We start from the raw sequence: 22,715 nt of genomic DNA, 5'->3' as shown, positions 1-22,715 counted from the left end.
GACGGCAAAATGTATCTATCTTCTGATTGGCTCTCATAAACTGTGTTTTTACGTAGGCTCCCCCCCTTCTCTCTAAACCGCCGTTGATCGGTTTCCAGTCAGTAACAAAACAAAAGCGGCGGGAGGAGGTGGAGGTGGCGGCGGGGTGAGAAGGCCGCCCGGAGAATGAGCGACGTACGACCTGGTGAAGCTGTAAGAGAAGAGGGAGCAAGAAGCAACGAGTAAGAAGGGGAAATGTGGGGGTGAGGGACCATTGTGTCTGAGTGGAGCCCCGGCTGCCCTGGACGTCATGGCCAGCTCCGGCAGGGACCCCCGGTGGTGGCTGAGGGCGGATAGGTCACAGGATCGGGGCTGTGTCTTCTGATGCAGATATGTCATTGAGATGTGTCAGGCAGGAATCAGGACGATCCGTGCCCGGGGGCTCCGGACAATGGGAACTTATGGCATCTAATGGTGGCAGGGACAATATCTGCCTCCCAAGGGGAAATACACAGCAGGTAGAGCTGTCTATAGGGGATCCACTATGTACTGTGGTCACATGACACCTCTGTAGGGGATCCACTATGTACTGTGGTCACATGACACCTGTAGGGGATCCACTCTGTACTGTGGTCACATGACACCTCTGTAGGGGATCCACTCTGTACTGTGGTCACATGACACCTCTGTAGGGGGACCCACTCTGTACTGTGGTCACATGACACCTGTAGGGGATCCACTCTACTGTGGTCACATGACACCTCTGTAGGGGATCCACTCTGTACTGTGGTCACATGACACCTCTGTAGGGGATCCACTCTGTACTGTGGTCACATGACACCTCTGTAGGGGATCCACTCTGTACTGTGGTCACATGACACCTCTGTAGGGGATCCACTCTGTACTGTGGTCACATGACACCTCTGTAGGGGATCCACTCTGTACTGTGGTCACAGGACACCTCTGTAGGGGATCCACTCTGTACTGTGGTCATATGACACATCTGTAAGGGCTCTACTCTGTACTGTGGTCACATGACACGTCTGTGGGGGATCTATTGTGCACTGTGGTCACATGACTTATCTGTTCTGTGGGGGATCTAGTCTGTACTGTGGTCATGTGACGCATCTATGGGGGATCTAGTCTGTACTGTGGTCACGTGACGCGTCTATGGGGGATCCACTCTGTACGGTGGTCACGTGACACATCTGTAAGGGATCTACTCTACTGTGGTCACATATTACACGCACTGAGCCTATACTTAGTTTTCTTTGTGTTCAATGATAAATCTTAGTTTCTTCTTTGTGTTGTGGTAACTTGGACAAAGCAGGAGGTAATGAACGCTCCCAGCGTCCTAGTGGTTAGCAGCAGCGGCGGGGGGTAATTATCACCCCTGGTGATGCCGAAGTGTCGCTAATTATATGTTATTTACATACGTGTTACCATGTAACAAACTCCTCACTCATCTTGGCTCCAGAACTGAAGCGATTGTAGCAGTATATAGAGTCGCTCACGCTTTATTTTCTATTGTAGACTTTTTTTCTTTTGGAATGTTTGTTTTTTCCTTTGTGTGTTTGTTTTTTCCTTTGTTGTTTTGTTTGTTTTTATACTGGTCTTGGGCAAACAAGTAAACAGTGTATTGTCTTTGCACAAAGCAACATTCGCCTGCCCCGTGTGTGAATATTGGGAAATGTTTGCGTTCCCCCATAAACCGACTGGCGCCCAGATTCCAAATGGTGTATCTGTAACAAAGGCAGCCTGCGCGTGTGCCGTCCTCTCCCATACGTCCTGTGTGTCTGCTGTATTGGGGCTGTATGGATGACATCCGTACGTGTATTGTGGAGTAATTGCCCCGAGCTGTCATAAAGCCCAGCCTCGCTGGCTGAACGCTGGCTATTTATAGACAGAAGCCATCAGAGAGTTTCTGAATCCAGTCTCGCTCGTACACCACATGCCTGGGTTACTGCGCTCAGGAAAACAAAGATCTCAATGGACTTGGTTCCAGAAATCCCTACAAATGATTTTGCTGTGCGGTTTTGTGTTGTCCCTGTCCTCGGCCAGTAATCCTGCAGCGCTTTGTGCCCGTGTAAATCATGCAAATAGACCAGATCCATTTAAGCCTCTGTCACATCCAATGGACTTTGTACAATCTCCAGGTCCACAATCGTTTCTACACCGATCTGTGTTGGAAATATCATTAATTATATAAAAAATCTATTCAATTTATTGATATAAGAAGAGGATCAGATTTCTGACGAGCAGCAATCCTTTTGTTCACGGTGTTTCCTGCTTCTTGCTGTTCTCAGCCATGTGCCTTTCTTCTTTGTTTGAAGGGAAGGCTATAACCAAATTATGTTCACGTCACCCCATGACGCTCCAGTCAGATACATTACCAGACTGGCTTTACTGGTTGCTGATCTGTGTATATATTTTCTGTATATACACCGCGGTGTCATCTGTAAATAAGGACAGAAGACGGGGGCGGTGGGGGGCTGGGACCTACATGAGAAGTGATTGGTGGGCCTTTCACATACACAATATCTTATATTTTGAGGGGGAAGATGTCAGCTGTTATAATGCATCTACTTGTGGATTCGCAGCTCAGAGTAAACAGTGATCGCTGCGGAGTGTCTATTGTAGGGCGGTGACTTGAATGTGCGCACGTCACATTAGGGGTGTAGTTGGGGTGTTTGTGATCACCCCTCTTCTGCACATGCTTTGTTTATATAGGCAGGTGTTTGGGCTGAAGCATTGAGTGGTTTATTTGCATTGCCGTTATTTTATGTCTGTTTGTGGGGACCTGTGATCAATGGGGTATCTGTCTACCAGCCAATAGTTTACTGAGCACATTGTAATGCGAAGTTTGAGTGCACAAAGACCAGTAGCTTTCCTTTGTAAATGCAAACTGATTTTTGCATTGTATAGACTATAGAGACAGTCATTGCAGCTGCTATGGGGCCCATGAGGAAGGGGCATATCAGTCTAAGCTTATCTCCATACCTTCTGGCCTGATGAACCTGTATAGGCCCCCTCCCCACAACAAAAATTGGGAAATGGCCAGTCAGTATACCACCCTCTTATAAGGTATAAGCTAGGCTACTGTATTATATTACATGCTAGATCCCCCTCGCTTTACTATTACCGTTGTGCATGCCCAGATATAGGGGAAATATGCCTGTAATATTACACAGGAGGAATAAAAATGTTTGTTTTCTAATAAAAAAACCTCTTGCCATGTCCTATACTGGGTGACTTGCTACCCGCTTCTGCCATCTCTAGTGCCTCCAGCTTCCTATTTTCTATGCGTGGAGTCTTATTCCTCCAGGCTTTTTCAAAGTCAGTTGTTGAGGGTTAAATTGTGTATTCATCTCCTAAACATACAGTGAAAACCTAAAAGCCCAGTACATTTCTATACAATTTACATTACAGATTACATAAATTACACCACATGTTAAAGTTCAGAGTTGCGTTCACAATTCTGCAGGCTTCAGAGCTGAAATCTCCCATCATTCGGCTACATTCACACGACCGGGTCCGGCATAATCCAATAAGGGGGACCCACGACGATCCATACTCGCTGTCCCAGCCAATGAAGACCAGAATGTTCCCCATTGGCTGGGAGAGCAGTGCAGTCACCTGAACTAACATCATTAGGTCAGCCCAGGTCACCGCAGGGGATGACGAGCGCCAATGTCATGAGGTTAGCTCAGTTCATTACTTGCGGTGATGACGTCTGCTGAACTCGTGACATCAGCACTCGTCACTGAGTTCAATGAGCACCACAATCTCACCACAAGTCTCGCTGGCAGCCCAGGACTGTGACTGGCGGTAACGTTACGAGCTTCAGTGGGACATGAGGTGATATTGCTGCAAGCAATGGAAGTCAGTGACAAGCGCTGACACCAGGAGTGCAGTAGAGACCATCAACGCAGGTACAGAACTTAGCTAACCTCCTGATGTCAGCGCTTGTCATCCCTTTGGCCGCTCGCACACTGTGATGCAAACAGATGCTGACACACTGCAGTGCGGGCTGGCGGGGGAGCGGGACACAGACTGCACGGGCACCTGACGGAAGCCACACGGAAGTGCTTCTGTGCGGCTTCCGAGGATTTTGCAGACCCATTGACTTGTATTGTGTCACGGTCCATTATCACGGAACAAAATAGGATGTGTTCTATAATAACGGAATGGATATACGGCATCTGATGTGGGTTTTTTGTAGGATCGGATGCACACGGAAGTGCTCCAGTGTGCCATCCGATCCTACACAAAAGACATTGAAAAGATGGTCCTACAAAAAAACAGGGACTGACCAGGGCAGATGGAACGGTCGTCTGAATGAGCCCTTCCTTGCAGGCCATAATTATTTAGCCTTTTATGTAGGTAGATACATACATATGTGTATATGTGTATTATATATATAATGTATATGTGTGTGTAATAAATAAATATATATATTTCTACATATAAGGCTGAAGAACCATGATCTGTTGACTTTTTAAGGAATGCTGGGAGATTTCAGCTCTGAAGCCTGCAGAATTGTGACTGCAACTATATACAGTCATGGCTGAAAGTGTTGGCGGCTTGGAAATTGTTCCTTTGTGTGTATTGGAACAACACAAACATATTGAATTGCATTGCAATAATTTTGTGGGTGAAATACTTAATTTCCTGGAACCATTCCAAGGGTGCCCACACTTTCGGCCATGACTGTATGCATATATTAACCTATAAATGGAGAGATTAGCAGTTTCGGCAGGAATCCGTGGTTCTGCGGCTCGGTGTACATTCGTGTTGCTTTCCTTAGATTGTGTACCGTGGAGGGGGATATGTTGGCCCCTTGTAGAGTAGTACGGGGGCTCTCTGTAGTGTGGTGTACTCTTCTCCAGAGCGCAGCCCCCATGGGTCGGGTCTGCACATTACGTCCCATGTGCTGCTTTGTATTTCCACTTTTAATGCGATTACGAGAAGCTTTACAGAATTATACACCAATCGCACCTTGTTAGGGGAGTATAATGTGCGCATTCAGCTTCAGAGCAGGAGAAAATGAATGACTTTTTTTTTTTAAACCAATCCTAGATTCCGAAGGCTTATTGCAATATATTTCTTTAGTGTCTTACATAATATTGAGAATAGTTTTCCATGTAAGCTGGTAACTGTAATGTACGGCAGACGCTGGCTGGGAGGTGCCGGCCGCTCTCTGCATCGCCAGTGATATGGAGGCTATATTTGCCTTTCTATTCTTAGACACCACACACGGATTTGGTTTGCTGTGCTTGCAAGTTGTTTGTTTAGGTTTCTGCTTGCTGACCACGTTACGGAAGGCAGAAGTAAAACCTATTTACATGCAGAATATTCACTGCACAGAATGACATTGACCAGTTAAAGGGGTAGACTCGAGTTTGGAAGTTGTCCTCTGTCCATGAAATAGAGGATAACTTACTGATTCTGACCGCCCGGATCCCTAGAACTGAAGAGCCCATGTGAATGAAACAGTGGTTGGTCATGGACACTCCATTCATTCTTAATGGGACTTCCGGAGAAGGCGGATCACAGCATTCGGCTGGTCTTCAGCACTCCTGTAAGAATGAATGGACACTCGGCGCTCATGATCGACCTTTGCTTCATTCACATGGGGCCAGGGTTAGAGATTGGTGGGGTCGCAGTGATATGGACCCCTTAATATCTGTAGGATTCTTTGTATTACTAGTTTATGTGGAGAGCTCATGTAGCCATTGGTTGGGCACTATATCGGTGCTGTTTTCTAACATGGTTTTGTTTTTTCCCCCCAGGTTGACTTTCTCCTGTAGCATCTGTGTGGGAAGTGCCACACACTCCCCAAACCAACAACGGCTTTTGCTTGCATTTTCCAGTGTTTCTTTTGTCAGAGAGTGCAGCAAAGTTGTAATTCTTCCAGTGCCAGCCCCGAGCTGAGTGAGGAACCCCAGACAGACATGGTGAAAATGACGAAGTCCAAAACTTTCCAGGCTTATCTGCCAAACTGTCACCGAACCTACAGCTGTATTCACTGTAGAGCACACTTAGCCAACCATGATGAGTTGATATCCAAGGTAAGTGATTGTGTTCCTCACCGTTTCACTGTGTATGCCTCACAACAAATCCTCACAAATAGGAATAACGTTTGGAACACCATTCTAAGTCCGAACTGGGTGCAAAAACCTAAAAAAACATCACTATGGGGAGATAAGGTATGCACACCAGTGACTATGTAAGGGGAATACATGAAATAGCAGAAACTGTTGTGTGAATACTGACTTGAAAAATCCAATAGCTATATGCAAGAGTGAAAATGTGAAAAATGGAATCTGCATTACTGCCATGAACATATGAATCAAGAGAAATTTAGCCACTGAATTGATCAGTGCAATAGAGCCCCAACACTACGCCAAAGTATTTCTCTACGTTGGGGTCCCTAGCTTGTGTGTGTCCTCTCATGCAGTTAACTTAGAATGGTGTTCCAAACGTTATTCCTATTTGTTAGTATTTTTTCGTTTGTGAACCCTCCCCAACCACACCTATTGCCAATCCACATCATACGCATAAATAGCCTGGGTCTCAGCTTCCCTTACACGGTAAGTTTTTTAACTGCATGAGAGGACACACACAAGCTAGGGACCCCAACGTAGAGAAATACTTTGGCGTAGTGTTGGGGCTCTAATGCATTGATCAATTCAGTAGCTAAATTTCTCTTGATTCATATGTTCATGGCAGTAATGCAGATTCCATTTTTCCCATTTCATTCTTACATATAGCTATTGGATTTTTCATGTCAGTATTCACACAGCAGTTTCTGCTATTTCATGTATTCCCCTTACATAGTCACTGGTGTGCATACCTTATCTCCCCATAGTCAAAACAAATCCTCATCAGGGTTAGAAGCCATCAGTAACACGCTTCAGTCATGAGTGGCGCACTTACTTACCACCTGGACAACCCATTTTTGCCACTGATCTGATTTTTGTTGACTGACTGCAGTCAGGCTGCACCGCCATCGATGTGACATCATATCATTGAGCTTCACAGCCTGGCTTGACCGGGGAGGGTACTTAAGGCTCAATTTGCTAGTTGGTTGGTTAAAATTAGCTACAAAGGGACAACCTCTTTAAGGAAAAGTCATCTTTCTCCAATAACTTGGTTTTATCATGATAGGTGAGTGAAAAATGACTGTTGGGTGGTGGGGGACAAACTGCTAAAATGGGGATTAGGACCCCATTTTCTTCCTTATTGTATGATGTTTGAGGGGAACGGCAATTGTGTCCACCTTGCTGGCTGTTTGTTAGTTAAAAAGGTGGTTTACTACTCAGCACTAGTGGCCACATTGAAGTAAAGCTCATAGAGAAGGCTTTTCTCAAATACCTTGTGTTGGCAATAGTGCCTGTGAAGGGCGCTATTGCGGTCCCCTCATCCCCATCACATGGCTCTTGGGCTCCGTGACCTCTGAGATCCAGTGATGTCATGTCAATTTCCAGGTGAACCAACATCACCAAGTTGCACCCCGGTCTCCATGAGTGACTGGGCTGTGGATGGAGTCTCACTGCTTGTCACAGCCCAGCATTTCCCTGCACTCTCTCCATCGTTGCAGAGCGCAGCAAGCGGGAGCGATGCTGGGCTGTGACAAGTGGTGAAACTCTGCCCAGTCAGTTCAGTTACAGAGACTGGGACTGGCCTCGGTGATGTCGGGTCAACTGGAAGTTGACGTGACCTCACCGGATCTCAGAGGTCACGGAGCCCGCGGGTCATGTGAGGGGGATGAGCGGACCGCAATAGCGCCTCTCAGAGTCAGAATTTACTACACAAGGTATTTTAGAAAAGCTTTCTCTATGAGCTTTACATCACTGTGGCCACTAATGCTGAGTACCGGACCACCTCTTTAAAGCCCATTCTATTCCAACTAAGGTTCTTGGTCAGAAAGGTTTGTTGTCCCTTTTCTAGCTGATTTGCTTGTTCTTGTTGAACCTCTTTGCTCCATTAGAACTGGCTCCTACATTACTATATAGCCAAGATTGTGGTCATAAATCGCAATAAGGAAATGTGCATCCTCCAAAGGTTTTGTTGACTGTTTAGTTTTGGGTAAAGTTTGTTTTGCACAAATTATTGATAATTATACACATGACTAGATCTTCGTGTTTTGGGTCTGTTTCGGAGTAATGACCCTCTTCTGTATGTTTTTCTGCAGTCATTTCAGGGAAGTCAAGGGCGAGCCTACCTCTTCAACTCCGTGTGAGTATTTCCTTGCTCTAGGTTTGCTCTTTACTGGTCAGAGATTGCAGGAAAAACAAGTTTATTCATGCCTGTATTTCAGGTATTTATATTGAACCTTGTGAATTTCTCTTTGGTTTCATGTTTCATATTTTCAGAGAGATAAAAATAATCTGATGACAAACGTGCACCCTTCCTATGTAATGTTTGCTGGAATAAACTCTTTATGCATCCGTTATTTATAGGGTTGTCCGCTACTGAACAACCACATAATTTAATGCCTTAATGGGGTTGTCCACTATTCAGACACCCTTGTTCGCCCCCGTAAAAATAAATAAGCCTATATACGCCTCCAGTGCGGTCGTGGGTCCAGAGATGTCTATAGCCGCGTTCCTGGGGCCCACGTGACATTATGATGCAGGCCCCGCAACCAATCAGCACCATTTACCTTCTTACCCGCCTTTTGACATTTAACCAGGAAGTCAGTGCAGCGCTTGCGTCCTGTTCAAATGTCCGAAGGCGGGGAGACAGACGCTGGGAACTGATCTTAATGACACGAGAGCCCCACGAATAATGTCACATGGGCCTCGGGAATGCAACTTTAGAAATCGCTGGAACCGTGGCCGCACCGGAGGTGTGTATAGGCTTATTCATTTTTACAGGGGCGAACAAAGGGAATGAAAAGGGGTTGTCCAAGTAGTGGACAACGCCTTTAACCCCGTAACGACCCATGACGTACTGGGTACGTCATGGATCGTGTGCCGTTAAGCCCCGCCCCCTGCCGCGGGCAGGCGGCGGCGATCCGCGCACATATCAGCTGTTTTCAACAGCTGACGTGTGCCTGCTAGCCGCGGGTGGAATCGCTTCCACCCACGGCTATTAACCCCTTACATATCGCTGCCAAAATCTGGCAGCGATATGTATATGCGCGCTGCCATGACAGTCACTTACCCCGCCCCCACCAGAAGTCACGTGACATGATCACGTGACTTTCGGTGGTTGCCATGGTAGCACAGGGTCATGTGATGACGCCTGTAGCTAACATGACTCACTTCCTCTCAATGCCGGAATATAGCCGGCATTGAAAGTAAAGCACCAAATCTGCAGTTCTCAGCTCTGTAGCTGTGATCTGCAGATAAGGCAGAGCGATCGGATTGCTGATCGCTATAGCCCCCTAGGGGGACTAGTAAATTAAAAAAAAAATAAAAAAAGTTTTAAAAAAAAATTTAAAAAAACCTAAGTTCAAATCACCCCATTGAAAATTAAAGGGTTAAAAAAATATACACATATTTGGTATCGCCGCGTTCAGAAATGCCCGATCTATCAAAATATAAAATCAATTAATCTGATCAGTAAATGGTGTAGCGGCAAAAAATTCCAAACGCCAAAATTACGTTTTTTGGTCGCCACAAATTTTGCGCAAAATGCAATAACAGGAGATCATAACGTAGCTTCTGCGCAAAAATGGTACAGTTAAAAACGTCAGGTCGAGACGCAAAAAATAAGCAGTCACTGAGCCTCAGATCCCAAAAAATGAGAACGCTACGGGTTTTGGAAAATGGCGCAAAACGTGCGCCACTTTTTTTGGACAAGCTTGTGAATTTTTTTTTAGCCCCTTAGACACAAGTAAACCTAGACATGTTTGGTGTCTACAAACTCGCACTGACCTGAGGCATCACAGAGATACATCAGTTTTACCATATAGTGAACACAGTGAATAAAATATCCCAAAAACTATTGTACGATCACACTTTTTTTGCAATAATTTTTTGCACTTGGAATTTTTTTGCCGTTTTCCAGTACACTATATGGTAAAACGTATGGTTTCATTTAAAAGTGCAACTCGTCCCGCAAAAAACAAGCCCTTACATGGCAAGATTGACGGAAAAATAAAACAGTTACGGCTCTCGGAAGAAGGAGAGCAAAAATGAAAAACGGAAAGTGCCCGGGGCTGAAGGGGCTAAGGACACAGCCAATTTTCATTTTTGCATATGCTACAAAGTGGTTCGCTCTGTCTGACAGATTCTGCCCATCTAATGAAACACTTTATCTTCAATTCCAGAACTCTTAATAATTTTTTTTTTTATTTGCTACTAGGTACAAAGTGTCTACAACACACTATATATAAATTACTATGCAAAAGATTAGGCAGGTGTGGGGAAAAAATGCTGCAAAGTAAGAATGCTTTTAAAAAAAAAAAAAGTTTTTTTATTTTTTTTATTTTTATCAATTACCAACTGCAAAGTGAATGAACAAAAGCGAAATCTAAATCAAATCAATATTTGGTGTGAGCAGCTTTTTGCCTTTTACAACGGCATAAATTAATGCAATTTTGATTTCCTCATCTCAAACAATTTATTGAAACAAAAGCCAACAATAGTTGTCAGTATACCCCCCAAAAATGTAAATACCTCAATAACTTGTCATGAGGTCTTTAGCATCAATTACAGCTTGACAACGATGCCTTATGCTGGTCACAAGTAGAGTTATTGTCTGCTGAGACATGGCATACCATTCTTCTTGAAGTGCGGTCCTCAGGTCATTGAGGTTTTGGGGTGCAGACGTACGAGCCTCTACTTTGTGACTTGGTTGATCCCATAGGTTTTCTATGGCATTCAGGTCTGGAGACTCTGCAGGCCACCCTATTTGAGGTACCCCAGTCTTCAGCAGCCGTTCCCTAATGATATGACCTCGATCAGCTAGAGCATTGTCATTAATGAAGATGAAATTAGACCTGTGCTGTTCGTGCAGAGGCACAATGACTGAATGTTATTCAAGTAGTAGGGGCTGTCGCTCTACCATTCACAAAGTAGGGCTGTTCTGTATTTACTAGACACACCTGCCCACACTACCACCACCAAAGCCTCGTCTGGTTACAACAGTGGTTGATGCATAACACTCTTATTAATGTCTTGGACATTGTTGGCGGCCATCATTTTTGCTCAGTGTGAATCGATTTTCTTCAATGAACAGCGCTGAGGCCCACTGATCACTCCTCCAGCATAGATGCTCCCTGGCCTATGGTGTCTAACACACAGACCACTGTGATGTAAACAGTTTCTTAAATGGTCTGATGTGACACTTGGGTGCTTCTCAGTGCCCGTAAATATGCCTGGAGCTGTGTGATATTCATCATCTGGTTTAGAAGGACACTGTTCATATGAAGTTGTCATCAGTGTGTGATATGACCAAAGGACGTCCACTTGTATGCCTTTCTGTGACTCTTCCAGTCTCTCTGTATCTCTGTTACAACCTGCTGATGACACTCTAACACCCTGCTTGAAGCCTCACAATGGCGAAGTACTGTTGATCAATTTTTAGGTGTCGTCCTGGGTGATTCATGGATCAACCACCTGTTGTGAAATTTGCCATTTAAGCTCTTTGTTAGAGAACAACAAATTGTACAAAAAGTACTGAAACATTGAACAGTTGGACCTGTGCAATCAAAAGGTTAGAGAAGGTCACATTAAGTTCTCCTGAAAAGGTTAGAGGGCATTTAAGGATCATTCTGAAATGTCACCTGAAAGCCAAATTTCACCCAACAGCTAAATGTTCCTAACCTTTTGTGTGTAGTGTATATCCACAGAAGATTGTTGGTTAGTTCTACACATTATTATTTTTTTTTTTTTTAAAACCCCTCCCCCCCATCTCCTTGTCAAGTTCCTTCAAAAATAGTGTTTATCTATAAGATTGTTGTTTTGAGGGCAAGTGAGGTCACACCAAATATTGATTTCATTTTTATCATTGTTTCCATATTGTTAATTAATAGAATAAACTACTAGCAGGTCTATTTTGTTCATGTAGAATGTGACAGAGCGCTCCTCTCTGATATATCTAGCGCATCTTCTGTCTGATTCTGCTCTACTCTCGAATAATATAATCTGCCCAATCTGTAATTTTCTGAGAATAAGGAACTAGTTCCGTGATTTATCTGTGTTCTCTCTATTGGTATCATCATGATAACCAATATGGACATGGTTAATAAACGTCCTCCCGCCAGGCATCACACACTGAATCAGGATCACACCTAGCCGGGGCTATTTTGGTCGGGAGTGTAAAGCTTTTCTCCGTCAGGTCATTTCCTTATTTATAATCTTCGAGTAGCTGTCCAAACTGCAGGCTATAAATAGAGGCCATGAGAAGGAAAGTTCAGCATTGGAGCCTGTCCTGCGATGGAGCACCTGGCGTAGGTCGCGTCGCTGTGAAAGTGTCTGTAGGCCCCTAATAGTAGGAAATTCTCGAGGATTTGTCACCCGCTTCTTCGGTGTGTCCTACACAGTCAGATTAGAAAAGTATCTTAAATGCTTGTAGTATTCGCTTCTGCTTGCCAAGATTTGCTGGGTTGGAATCTGCCTAAGCTTTACCCCTGTGTCCTTATGTAGCTAGAAGTAGCCTGAATGTATTAACCCCTTCACATCTCATCCCTCGTACACTGCGGGCCAGTTTCTATCCATGCTGCGTACTTGTATCTCTATACAACACATGAATGAACAAGCAATTGTTCCTGGAGGCAGCCATGGAAAAGCATTGCTTACTCATCACAGCATCCAAAACTCTCCCCTATGAGTATTAGTGCTTGTTACCCATCATCTGACATCAAGATAACCCAGAAAAATAAGACTTCAAGGAGAAAAGAACACTGACTCTTATTTCCATGTTTTTGGTCTTTAAAGCGCAGTTTAGATACATTTTCTAATGCATAAAATAAGAGGAAAAAAATAATAGAAAAAAATCTGCAAAAAAAGTATATAAACATTTGGTATCTGGAGATGTCTACCAATAAAAAAAAATGGATTTAAGATGTTTTTATGTTGAATACTTGTCAGGATGGAAGTTGCAGCCTTTTGTTAGGCCTAAAGGATTAGTCCAAACAGATTTCGGGCAGATATTGCACTTACCGTATTTTTTGTTTTATAAGACGCACCATATTATAAGACTCACCGCAAATTTAGAGAGAAAAAAAAAAGGTAAAAAAAAATATGGGGTCAGGCTTACCAGAGGGGGGTGGCAGCAGTGGTGAAGCAGACTCACGGGATGCAGAGGCAGTGGTGGCAGTGGCAGGTCAGTGGTGGCAGCGGAAGCTGCAGTGGTTGTGTGGAGGAGAAGGCCGATGCGGCGAGTGTCCCAGTCTCTCCGTGATCCGGGCTTCAAAGAAATGGTGCCCGGAGCGGCACGTGCGCAGATGGAGCTTTCATCCAAAAGTTGCATCTCTGCACGGGCTGACTTCCGGCGCCATCATTTGAAGCCGGGACCACGGACAGATTGGAACACCCACTGCACAGTCAGCAGGCCACCTGCCCACCCGCACAGAGAGACCCCATGCACCCGGCCACCGCACACAGAGCCGCACAGACAGCCCCCTGCCAATTCTCCTCCTCCCGGTAAGCTATATTCGGATATTAAGACGCACCCCTCATTTTCCTCCCAAATTTTTGAGAGGAAAAGTGCGTCTTATAATCCGAAAAATATGGTAATTTTGTATCCCATACATGCAATTGAATTGAATTTCTAACCAAATCGCCGTGGATAAATGTGTTTGTTTTTGTCGGAGGCGCTGATTATGAGTTCCATTTTATTTAATCTTCTTTATGATCTGTTTGTTTTTCAGTCTTATGACTGACGATCAACTGCTTTTGTCCTACAGGGTAAACGTCGGCTGTGGCCCAGCAGAAGAGCGGGTCCTTTTAACCGGGCTGCATGCAGTGGCTGATATATACTGTGAGAACTGTAAAACCACACTCGGCTGGAAATATGTGAGTTATTAAAGCAGCGCTCTGGGCATAAAACTGTTTCTGATTGTTCAGGTTTAGGAAAAATATTTTCATAACTTCTTGCTTAGCGACTTGTATAAGTGTAAAGTAAGTTGTAGAAATAAACAAATCTCAAGGACGTTGCGAGGAAGAATTCCGTGTTTGCCGACACAGCTTTTCATGAACGTTTGCTTGTCTTTGCTATGTTTTTCTAGCTGGAAATCCTCATTTTCTAGCACGTTCCAGGAAAGTCCAGCTGAACTCGTAAAATACTCATTTTATTATCAGGCTGGAAACGTTTCAAACAAGAGCATACATCTATTCTTGCATAGTTTCATAGTGGGAACACCAGCTTCTTCAGGTTTAGGATCTGTTTAATCTACTATCTAGTGTTCGATCCGCTGTAATTCCTTCTTCTAGTAAAGTAAGCACAAAATGAGTCAGTCATGTTGCTAAACCAGAGACTGGTGCAATCCTATGTAGACCTGTGAGACGCATAATCACTTCTGTTAAAGGGAGTCTGTCACCAGGTTTTTGCTATGGAATCTCAAAGCTGCATGATGTAGAAACAGATCCTGATTCCAGTAATGTCACTTACTGAGCTGTTTGCTGTCATTTTGAAAAAATCACTGACCTTATCAGGATCGCTGATGCGTCGTTACATGGTCGCTGATGAGCTGTCAAACAGGCAGATCTCACCAGTGACCAGCCCCCAGCCAGCAGCGGCGCATGGAAGCGATGCTGCGCTTGATAACTAAGGTAAATATCGGGTAACCAATTAAAGTGCTTTGCTTGGTTACCCAATATTTACCTTGGTTATCAGCGCGCACCGCTTAGCGCTGGCTCTCTGCACTCGTAGCCAGAGTACACATCGGGTTAATAAGCAAACCGCTTTGCTTATAGTTACCCGATGTGTACCTTGGCTACGTGTGCAGGGAGCCGGCTTCAAGAAGCTGCGGACGCTGGTAACAGAGGTAAATATCGGGTAACCAAACAAAGGCTTGGTTACCCGATATTTACCTTGGTTACCAGTGTCCGCAGAAGCCGGCTCCCTGCACATTCAGTTCGTTGCTCTCTCGCTGTCACACACAGCGATATGTGCTTCACGGCGGGAGAGCAACGACCAAAAAATGGTCCAGGACATTCAGCAACAACCGGCGACCTCACAGCAGGGGCCAGGTTGTTGCTGGATGTCACACACAGCGACATCGCTAGGAAGGTCGCTGCTACGTCACAGAAAATGGTGACTTAGTAGAGATGTCGTCGTTGCTGTCGTTGTGTGTGACATGACCATTAGACAAAGCAAGAGGACAAGCAGGCAGAAGACACCTAGTCCTATAGTGATAATCTCTTGCTGATAAAACACTGCTGATTTTATTGAACCTGCAACAAAGGATTAGTAAATGCCACATTACTGGAATCTGGGTTTGTGCTATTCTCCAATAACATAGCAAAAACTTGCAGACCGATTCCACGTGACCCTCATTAGAAAGTAAATCGCCCTGACTTCAGGAATGTAGAGGTTAGGAAGGGTAATACAATTTGTGTTTAACATTGCTTTATGGCTTTTTCTATAGTAATTACATTTCCTTGTTTCCCACAGGAACATGCCTTTGAAAGCAGTCAGAAATACAAGGAAGGAAAGTTTATCATTGAACTGGCTCACATGATAAAAGACAATGGCTGGGAGTGATCCTGCCACTGCTCTGATCAGGTTGCGTCACTTTGAACCCTGTATTACAGGCAATGTAAGACCAGAACTGTGGATTTTGATCTAGAGCAACCGATTAAAATATTGAACTTTTTCGATGAAAAATCAGTAACCTCATGGATTGGTAGAGTAGTAACATATGGACACGTTGTGGCTGGACTTGAGTATCCACATGAAGGTTCTTTCTCCCTTTTCCAATCCCCCCCCCCCCCCCTGTATAAACGTATTCTTGTGTGTGATCAGCTGGTATCTGTTGCTGCTGCAACACACTGGAATAGATCCTCCCCATCCTCCAAGTGTAAACTTACATGTCCTTGAGACGTCACTCACCCGTGTTGGCTTGCCGTTCTGTTTTTGTGCATGCCTAAACTCCGTTTAATCCCCCCACTTCACATCTTGGCATCTCGATTCCAAAGCTGAAGAAGCGAGTGTGCATCGGACATAAGAAAACGACCCACAACCTTACAAGACTTTGAACCTGCAGTCCTGGCGCTCAAGACACCATGAATAATAAGATGGTGTTTTCGGAGCCTTCCGCGCACGTTCAAGACTTCCCTCTGTGCTGCGGTTAGGGGTGCAGAGAAGTGCCGGCTTCCGTGATGGTCCTTTTTTTTTTGGTTTACACATATGTAGAAAATCCCAAGGATGTGGAAAGTTTCTTGTGGTGAAGGAAAAAACAACTAATTGCCCTAAAGATTATTTGCTCGAGACTTAACGTTTCAGAAACCCCGTGCAGAGAAGTAGAAAATGCCGGTGGAACGGCGGCTGCAGACCTCGGGAGCAAGGTGGTTTGCAGTCAGCTCTTGTGTAGCTGGTGCTGCAGACATCAGTAGTGTTATGGCTGGTTCCATAAACCATTAATTTAATGCACTGGATAAAGAGGGCATTTGATGTTAGGCATGCTCCCGCGTTTTTTTGCACATTCACAATGTAGGGCATCTTTCTGGTGTAAAGGTCCCTCTTGTTTGTATAGTATATTCCCCATTTTCCGTAGGTAAGGTGTTTAAGCCTTGGGGTGTGGGTGGTTTGCTGGTTAAATCTCTCCCAAAAAAGTTTTTTGCATTTTTATCAAACGATGAACCTGAATAACATAAGTAAATGTTACCTTACATGTTACATTGCACAGTGCGGCTGCTGTGGAGGGAAGAAGGAGCTTGTGAACAGACTGAGCCTAACCTTCCGCCATTGCCCTGTGTGTGGTATGGGGTCCCAAGGGGCTGCTTTTCTTAGAAAAATTGTAACGTACCCGCACATTTTATTATTAATTTTTTTTCCTGCCTTTTTACAGGCCTCATTGAGATGAGACAAAGACATCTGCTCTTAATGTATTTGCTCTGCGCTTTTGTGGTTGACGTGGGCTTTGCATTACCATTGCTTATTTGCTTTTCCCCCACTTTTTAAATACATGAAATGTAATATTCTATCTTCTGCACATAACCTGCTTAGAAAGGTAGTAATGTATTCATGAGCCTAGTGGGTTACAACAAACTAAACCGTTTTTACTTTTGCAGGACCATTTTATTTTTCTATAAATCGCTACCACTACTGTTGGCACTTTGACTCGAATGATCCTATGGAATTCCATGCAATAGCAATGCTACAATCCCCTGTCCTTCTGAGAAATACTCTATGTAATGCTGAACCTGTGTAGTACCTGACGCAATGCTGCTGCTTAATGCATTATGTAGAGCTAGGCTGACCTGCACTTTATGCTTCACGTCAATATCAGCTAGTGCGATCATCAAATTTCTAAAAAGTAGAATACTGCTGCGATCTATAGTCCGAAAACCTCTTTTAGTGCATCCTTTACGTACAGATAGTCACTCTTAGCTCTGTGTGTATCAGATCTTCATATGGTTGGTAATCTCACACATCTGCTGGTACTGAAAGGGGTTTTCAAAATAGGTGCCTCCATTAAAGGGGTTGTTCACAACTGGGCAGCTCCTGCTTTATCGCTTCGGGCCCCCATTTATCTGATTTTATACTAGTCTTCTGCAGTGGTGCCGTTCCAGCGATGTCGGCAGGGCTATCCTGGTGGGTCACGTGACTTATGACACCACAATCAGAGCCGCTGATTGGCTACAGTTTATCAATATTCCATCAGCGTGGTCTTCTGCTCTAATTAAATGGTAAAGGATGCAGCGGTCCATGTGGTGATAGCGGTGCTGACATACCAGGAATGGCACCACTGAGAGGTAAGTATACGTTGTTTTGCTTTTAAAGGGACTCCGTCAGCACAGAAAGACTGTTCAAACCAAGTAGAGATGCTCGGTGCATCATGGCAGGGCCAAACATTTACCGCATTTTTTGGATTATAAGACGCACTTTTTTCCTCCCAGAAACTTGGGAGGAAAATGAATAGTATGTCTTATAAGCCGAATGTAGCATACCGGGGGGTGGTGGTGAATGGTCACAGGAGGCAGAGCCAAGGTTGCGGGCGATGCGCTGCGATTGGTGAGACGGGGCATCCTGAAAATATCAGAAGTGCGGGGTTTAAGTAATGGCATCCGGCGTCGGCGTGTGCACAGATTGAGCTCTTGGCTCGAGAGCTCATCTGTGCACACACTGCCTCCAGCCCTTTGATCTGCCAGCAGCAGATTTAATGATAATGGCGACCCGAGGTGGACCATGCGCAGATGAGATTTTGGCTCGTCATGGAGTCAACGGCTCAATCTGCGCATGTGCCGACGACTCTGGGCGCTATCACTTTGAAGCCCACACCGCCGACAGTTTCTGGATGTTTCTGCCTCGCTGCATCGCCCTACTCAATCACCGCCCTTGCCTCCCGTGACCCTGCTACACCACCGGATTCTAAAACAGACCCCGTATTTTTTTTTTTTTCCATTTGGGGTGTGTCTTTATAATCCGGTGAATCTTATAAAACGAAAATTACGGTAAATGCACTTTCCCATCTGCTTGTTTTCTATCAATCTCTAGCCTTCTATGGCACTCTGAAGTTACAGCTGTCAATAAAGACAGAGGGAAGGAAAACAAGCAGGTGGGAAGGTGCAGTTAAATGACTAGCTCCGCCATGGTGCACCGAACGCCTGTACTTGGTTTGAACAGACATCTTCTGGTGAGAGTCCCTTTAAATGGAGCCCTGAAACGATTAAGCTGCGGTTGCTTAGTATTGGCAATCCATTTTAAAGTTGAAAAGAACATGTTATAGATATATATATGTATCAAGCTAAAGGATTAATTTATAGAAGTTACTTATGGTATATTCCTATCCAGAGGTAAGGGTGCAGCAGAAATCCAAAAGGAGATATTTCTGAAATCTACCCCAATGTTACCTCTGTATGTGTGTGAGTATACTCAAAGGCCGTGCTAAAGCTGCATTCACATGGTCGAGTTTCATGGTGGGTGTAAGGGCCGTGATTTCTGGCCCATCCTCGGATCTCCTGACCACCAACTCAACAGCCTCATAGGCATATATGAAGTAATCTGTACACCAATCAAGAAACTCTAACCTGTCATTGCAGCCTAACCTATATAATGTATATCCCAAGTTCCATCGAACTTTGAGAAAATATCTACTAAATCCCTATATATATATTTTGCTATGCACTTTGCTATGTATCCATTGAACATGTGCTCTAATAAGAAGTAATGCACAATTCAAAGGTGATTTATTGGCCTCCAAATTTATATTAAAGCCTAATTTAAAACTAAATAAATGAAACAGCCACCATCAGTAGCCTGTTCTTGCCTCATGAACAAAGCGCCCATCAATTAATGGCTCCAGGGTTGTGGCTATGGGTATATATAAATGTATAGGACAGTCTGGTTACTGGTCCTGATTCGTCTTTGTTTTACAGCGGTTTGAATAAAACTTGAAAAAAATATATGTATAAAACAAAAAATAATAAAAAAAGGAACAAAAAAAAAACAAAAAACATTTTCCATCTAACCAATTTTTTTGTATATAATCTTCTGGATAATATTTAAGCGTTTTGTGTTTATGGTAAGGTTTATTTTCTGCAAAAAATACTTTTTTTTATGATTCCGATAGCTACTTAACACGTGTGTGTGTTTGTGTGTATGCATATGTGTGTTTTTATATTGTAATTTTTTTTTATTATTATTATTATATATAAGCTGTTTGGAAAATCTTTAGGATTCATGACATTTTTTGTGTTCCAGTGCTAAAACTGTCCCTAGACTCTGATGGTAGGCTAGCGGCTTTGCCATGTCTGCCCCGGCTACAAGGTGACAATTGGGGCCCTGTACTTGATTAGCTACATGTCCCGATGAAAGTGAAGAAGTTTAATAGTACTTGATGTGACTTTTTCTTGATCCAGTGCGGTTTCACATGGTGTCCAACAGTGATGAGACTCTATCCTGCCTGATGTGACTTTTAGGATCTAACATTGATAGAAACTAGAGATGCTTGCATTGTTGTGCTTTACTTTCTCGAGCAGATTGGTATCCGAGTCCGAACAGTGGACCTCATTATGACTTCTTTAGGTCCTTTTTGAGCATTTCCAAATAAAACTGCGAGAATGTTCTCACCTCTCTTCCTTACAGCGTTCTCATGCCAGATCTAGGGGCAATCAGCTAGCCACCATCTTAAGACCCATGTGGGGTGCGTAAAGTCTTGCCTGTCCATATGAAGAGATGGTCTACCTCTTGTTTCTAGAAGATACATGTCCAATAATAGAATGATCACTTGACGTTTTCACAACTAGGTGCATAGTTTATTGTAAAGTGCACTTATTTTACTTCTGTTTATGGAGCTTAGTAGAGAGGAATGCCTGGAAAGTTTTTGTAGAATCTTTCATATTTGACACTTTTCAATTGTCATGTACCCTAAGCCCCAAATAGTTTAATTTTTGCATTTAACTCTTTCACTACTGGAATAAGTAATACTGTTGACTTGAAGGCAATCTGTCAGTAAGATCATACTCCCTTCCTTCAAACTGCATATCTGGGTATGTACCGTAGGTCTTTTATATATTCTATTTCTGTGTGCTGCTGCATTCCTGAAAAATCAACGGTTTAGCTCAAATGCAAATGAGTTAAGTGCTCTGGGTGTAAGAGAGCACTTTAAAGGGTGCTTTACACGCTGCAACATCGCTAACGATATATCGTCAGGGTCACGTCGTTAGTGACGCACATCCGACGCCGTTAGCGACATCGCAGCGTGTGACACCAATAAGCGACGATCAACAAGCGCAAAAACGTGAAATATTGTTGCTCATTGACACGTCGTTCATTTCCTTAATATCGTTGCTGTTGCAGGACGCAGGTTGTTTGTCGTTCCTGCGGCAGCACACATCGCTGTGTGTGACATCGCAGGAACGACTAACATCTCCTTACCTGCGTCCACCGGCAATGAGGAAGGAAGGAGGTGGGCGGCATGTTCCGGCCGCTCATCTCCGCCCCTCCTCTGCTATTGGAGGGCTGCCTTGTGACGTCACTGTGACGCCGCACGAACCGCCCCCTTAGAAAGGAGGCGGATCGCCAACCAGAGCGACGTCGCAGGGAAGGTAAGTCCGTGTGACGGGTGTTAGCGATGTTGTGCGCCACGGGCAGCGATTTGCCCATGTTGCACAACTGACAAGGGCGGGTACGCTCACTAGCGATATCGGTACCGATATCGCAGCGTGTAAAGTACCCTTAAGTCTTTATTTCCACGCCCAGCACCAGTCTCTTTAAATTGATTTTGATTTCTCATTGTCTTTGTGAAGTCCGGTACAAGGCAAGAAAATCAAACTGAGCCATCAATCAAGTTAAAGAGTCTGGTGTTTGGGAGGAAACTACCTATGGATTCAGAGGCTCTGGAAGTGCTCAGCAATACTTAGAGCACTTAACATCTCATTTACATATAAAGCAAAATGAACATTTCTTAGGAATGTAGTAAGGGACTGTAATGTAAATCCATTGACGCCTACCTTTTTATATCGTCTGTCTGTTACTGCATTTCTGAAAACTTGTTCTAATTTGAAAACTTGTTCTAAATTCTAATTCTGTAAACTTGTTCTAAAATGTTCTAATTTATATGCAAATTAAGTGTTATGTGCTCTGGGCGTGGCAGAGCACTTCCCTCTGCCCCCTGAGGTTGTTTCCCCACCTAGCACAAGCCCCTTTATTTTGATCGATTTCCTTGTCTTGCACATGACTTCACACAGTGAGCCATCAATCTAGAGAAGTTGGTAATGAGCATGTAAAGAACATATGGATTAACACACCAATTTGTCAGGAATGCAGCAGCAGATAGAAGATATAAAGGTTTAAATTGATTTACATTTCAAAGACCTGCATTCCAATGATGAGGAGCTGTTAAACTTATTGACATATTGTCTTTAGGTCCATGCATCTCACAGTCCTCCAATTTTGTTTTTCTTTTTTACAATCTATCTGTCTCATGGCAAGGATTAGAAATTGTTATAACTGTGAACTTCTCATCCCAGTGACATAAGTCCGTCACCCCAATGTATGATAATGATTTTAACAGACCTAAGCTTTATTCACTGTGTATATTGTTAACCTGGACCACTTCAGTGTTGGAAGTCTGCTGAGCAGAGCTTCTAGATGTTCATCCCTGAAGACCTTCTACACCGATAGGATTAACAGACAGAGCCACTGTTATGAATGGGACATGCTGCTGCCACACAATGTGATGCCTAGTGCCGACACCTCACTCACTATTTTACACTATTTACACTGATTTATTTTTATTTTGTTTTTTTGTTTGTTTTTTTTTGAGATGTCATAGCTTTGCTGTTTTTGTCCTAGCTATATTGTACAACACTTGTGTGATTTTGTTTCACGTTGTTGTATACAATTTGAGGTATCACAATAAAAGGCTTTAATCGGCATCTGAGTCTCAAATCTGTTTGTTTTCATGTACATAATTCCCCAATATTCATCCTTATTAGGAGAGCCCATCAGCTATTACATAAAACAAGTTTGAATCAAATATTTAGTTTTGTGCTATTTCTCTTGTTACTGGAAATGGCTGAATAAATTGACAACTTTAAGTACAGCACTAACATTGACTGTGAAGGATCATTACCATATTGACAAGGGGAATAACTGTGCCCAGCCATCAC

The 22,715-nt window shown here is 43.8% G+C and overlaps 1 protein-coding gene across 1 annotated transcript; it reads left to right on the top strand.

Annotated features, from left to right (window-relative positions):
* Nucleotides 1–61: 61 nt before the first annotated feature.
* YPEL1 (yippee like 1) lies at nucleotides 62–22,481 on the top strand. The gene is made up of 5 exons (XM_075321175.1): nucleotides 62–221; nucleotides 5,772–6,050; nucleotides 8,177–8,220; nucleotides 13,844–13,952; nucleotides 15,553–22,481. The coding sequence occupies exons 2-5, from the start codon at nucleotides 5,934–5,936 to the stop codon at nucleotides 15,640–15,642; spliced, it is 360 nt and encodes a 119-aa protein (XP_075177290.1). The 5' UTR covers nucleotides 62–221; nucleotides 5,772–5,933; the 3' UTR covers nucleotides 15,643–22,481.
* The last annotated feature ends 234 nt before the right edge of the window (nucleotides 22,482–22,715 follow it).

Source organism: Anomaloglossus baeobatrachus, chromosome 1, assembly GCF_048569485.1.
Source record: "Anomaloglossus baeobatrachus isolate aAnoBae1 chromosome 1, aAnoBae1.hap1, whole genome shotgun sequence".
Lineage (NCBI taxonomy): Eukaryota > Metazoa > Chordata > Amphibia > Anura > Aromobatidae > Anomaloglossus > Anomaloglossus baeobatrachus.
This window is presented reverse-complemented; position numbering and strand designations above follow the sequence as displayed.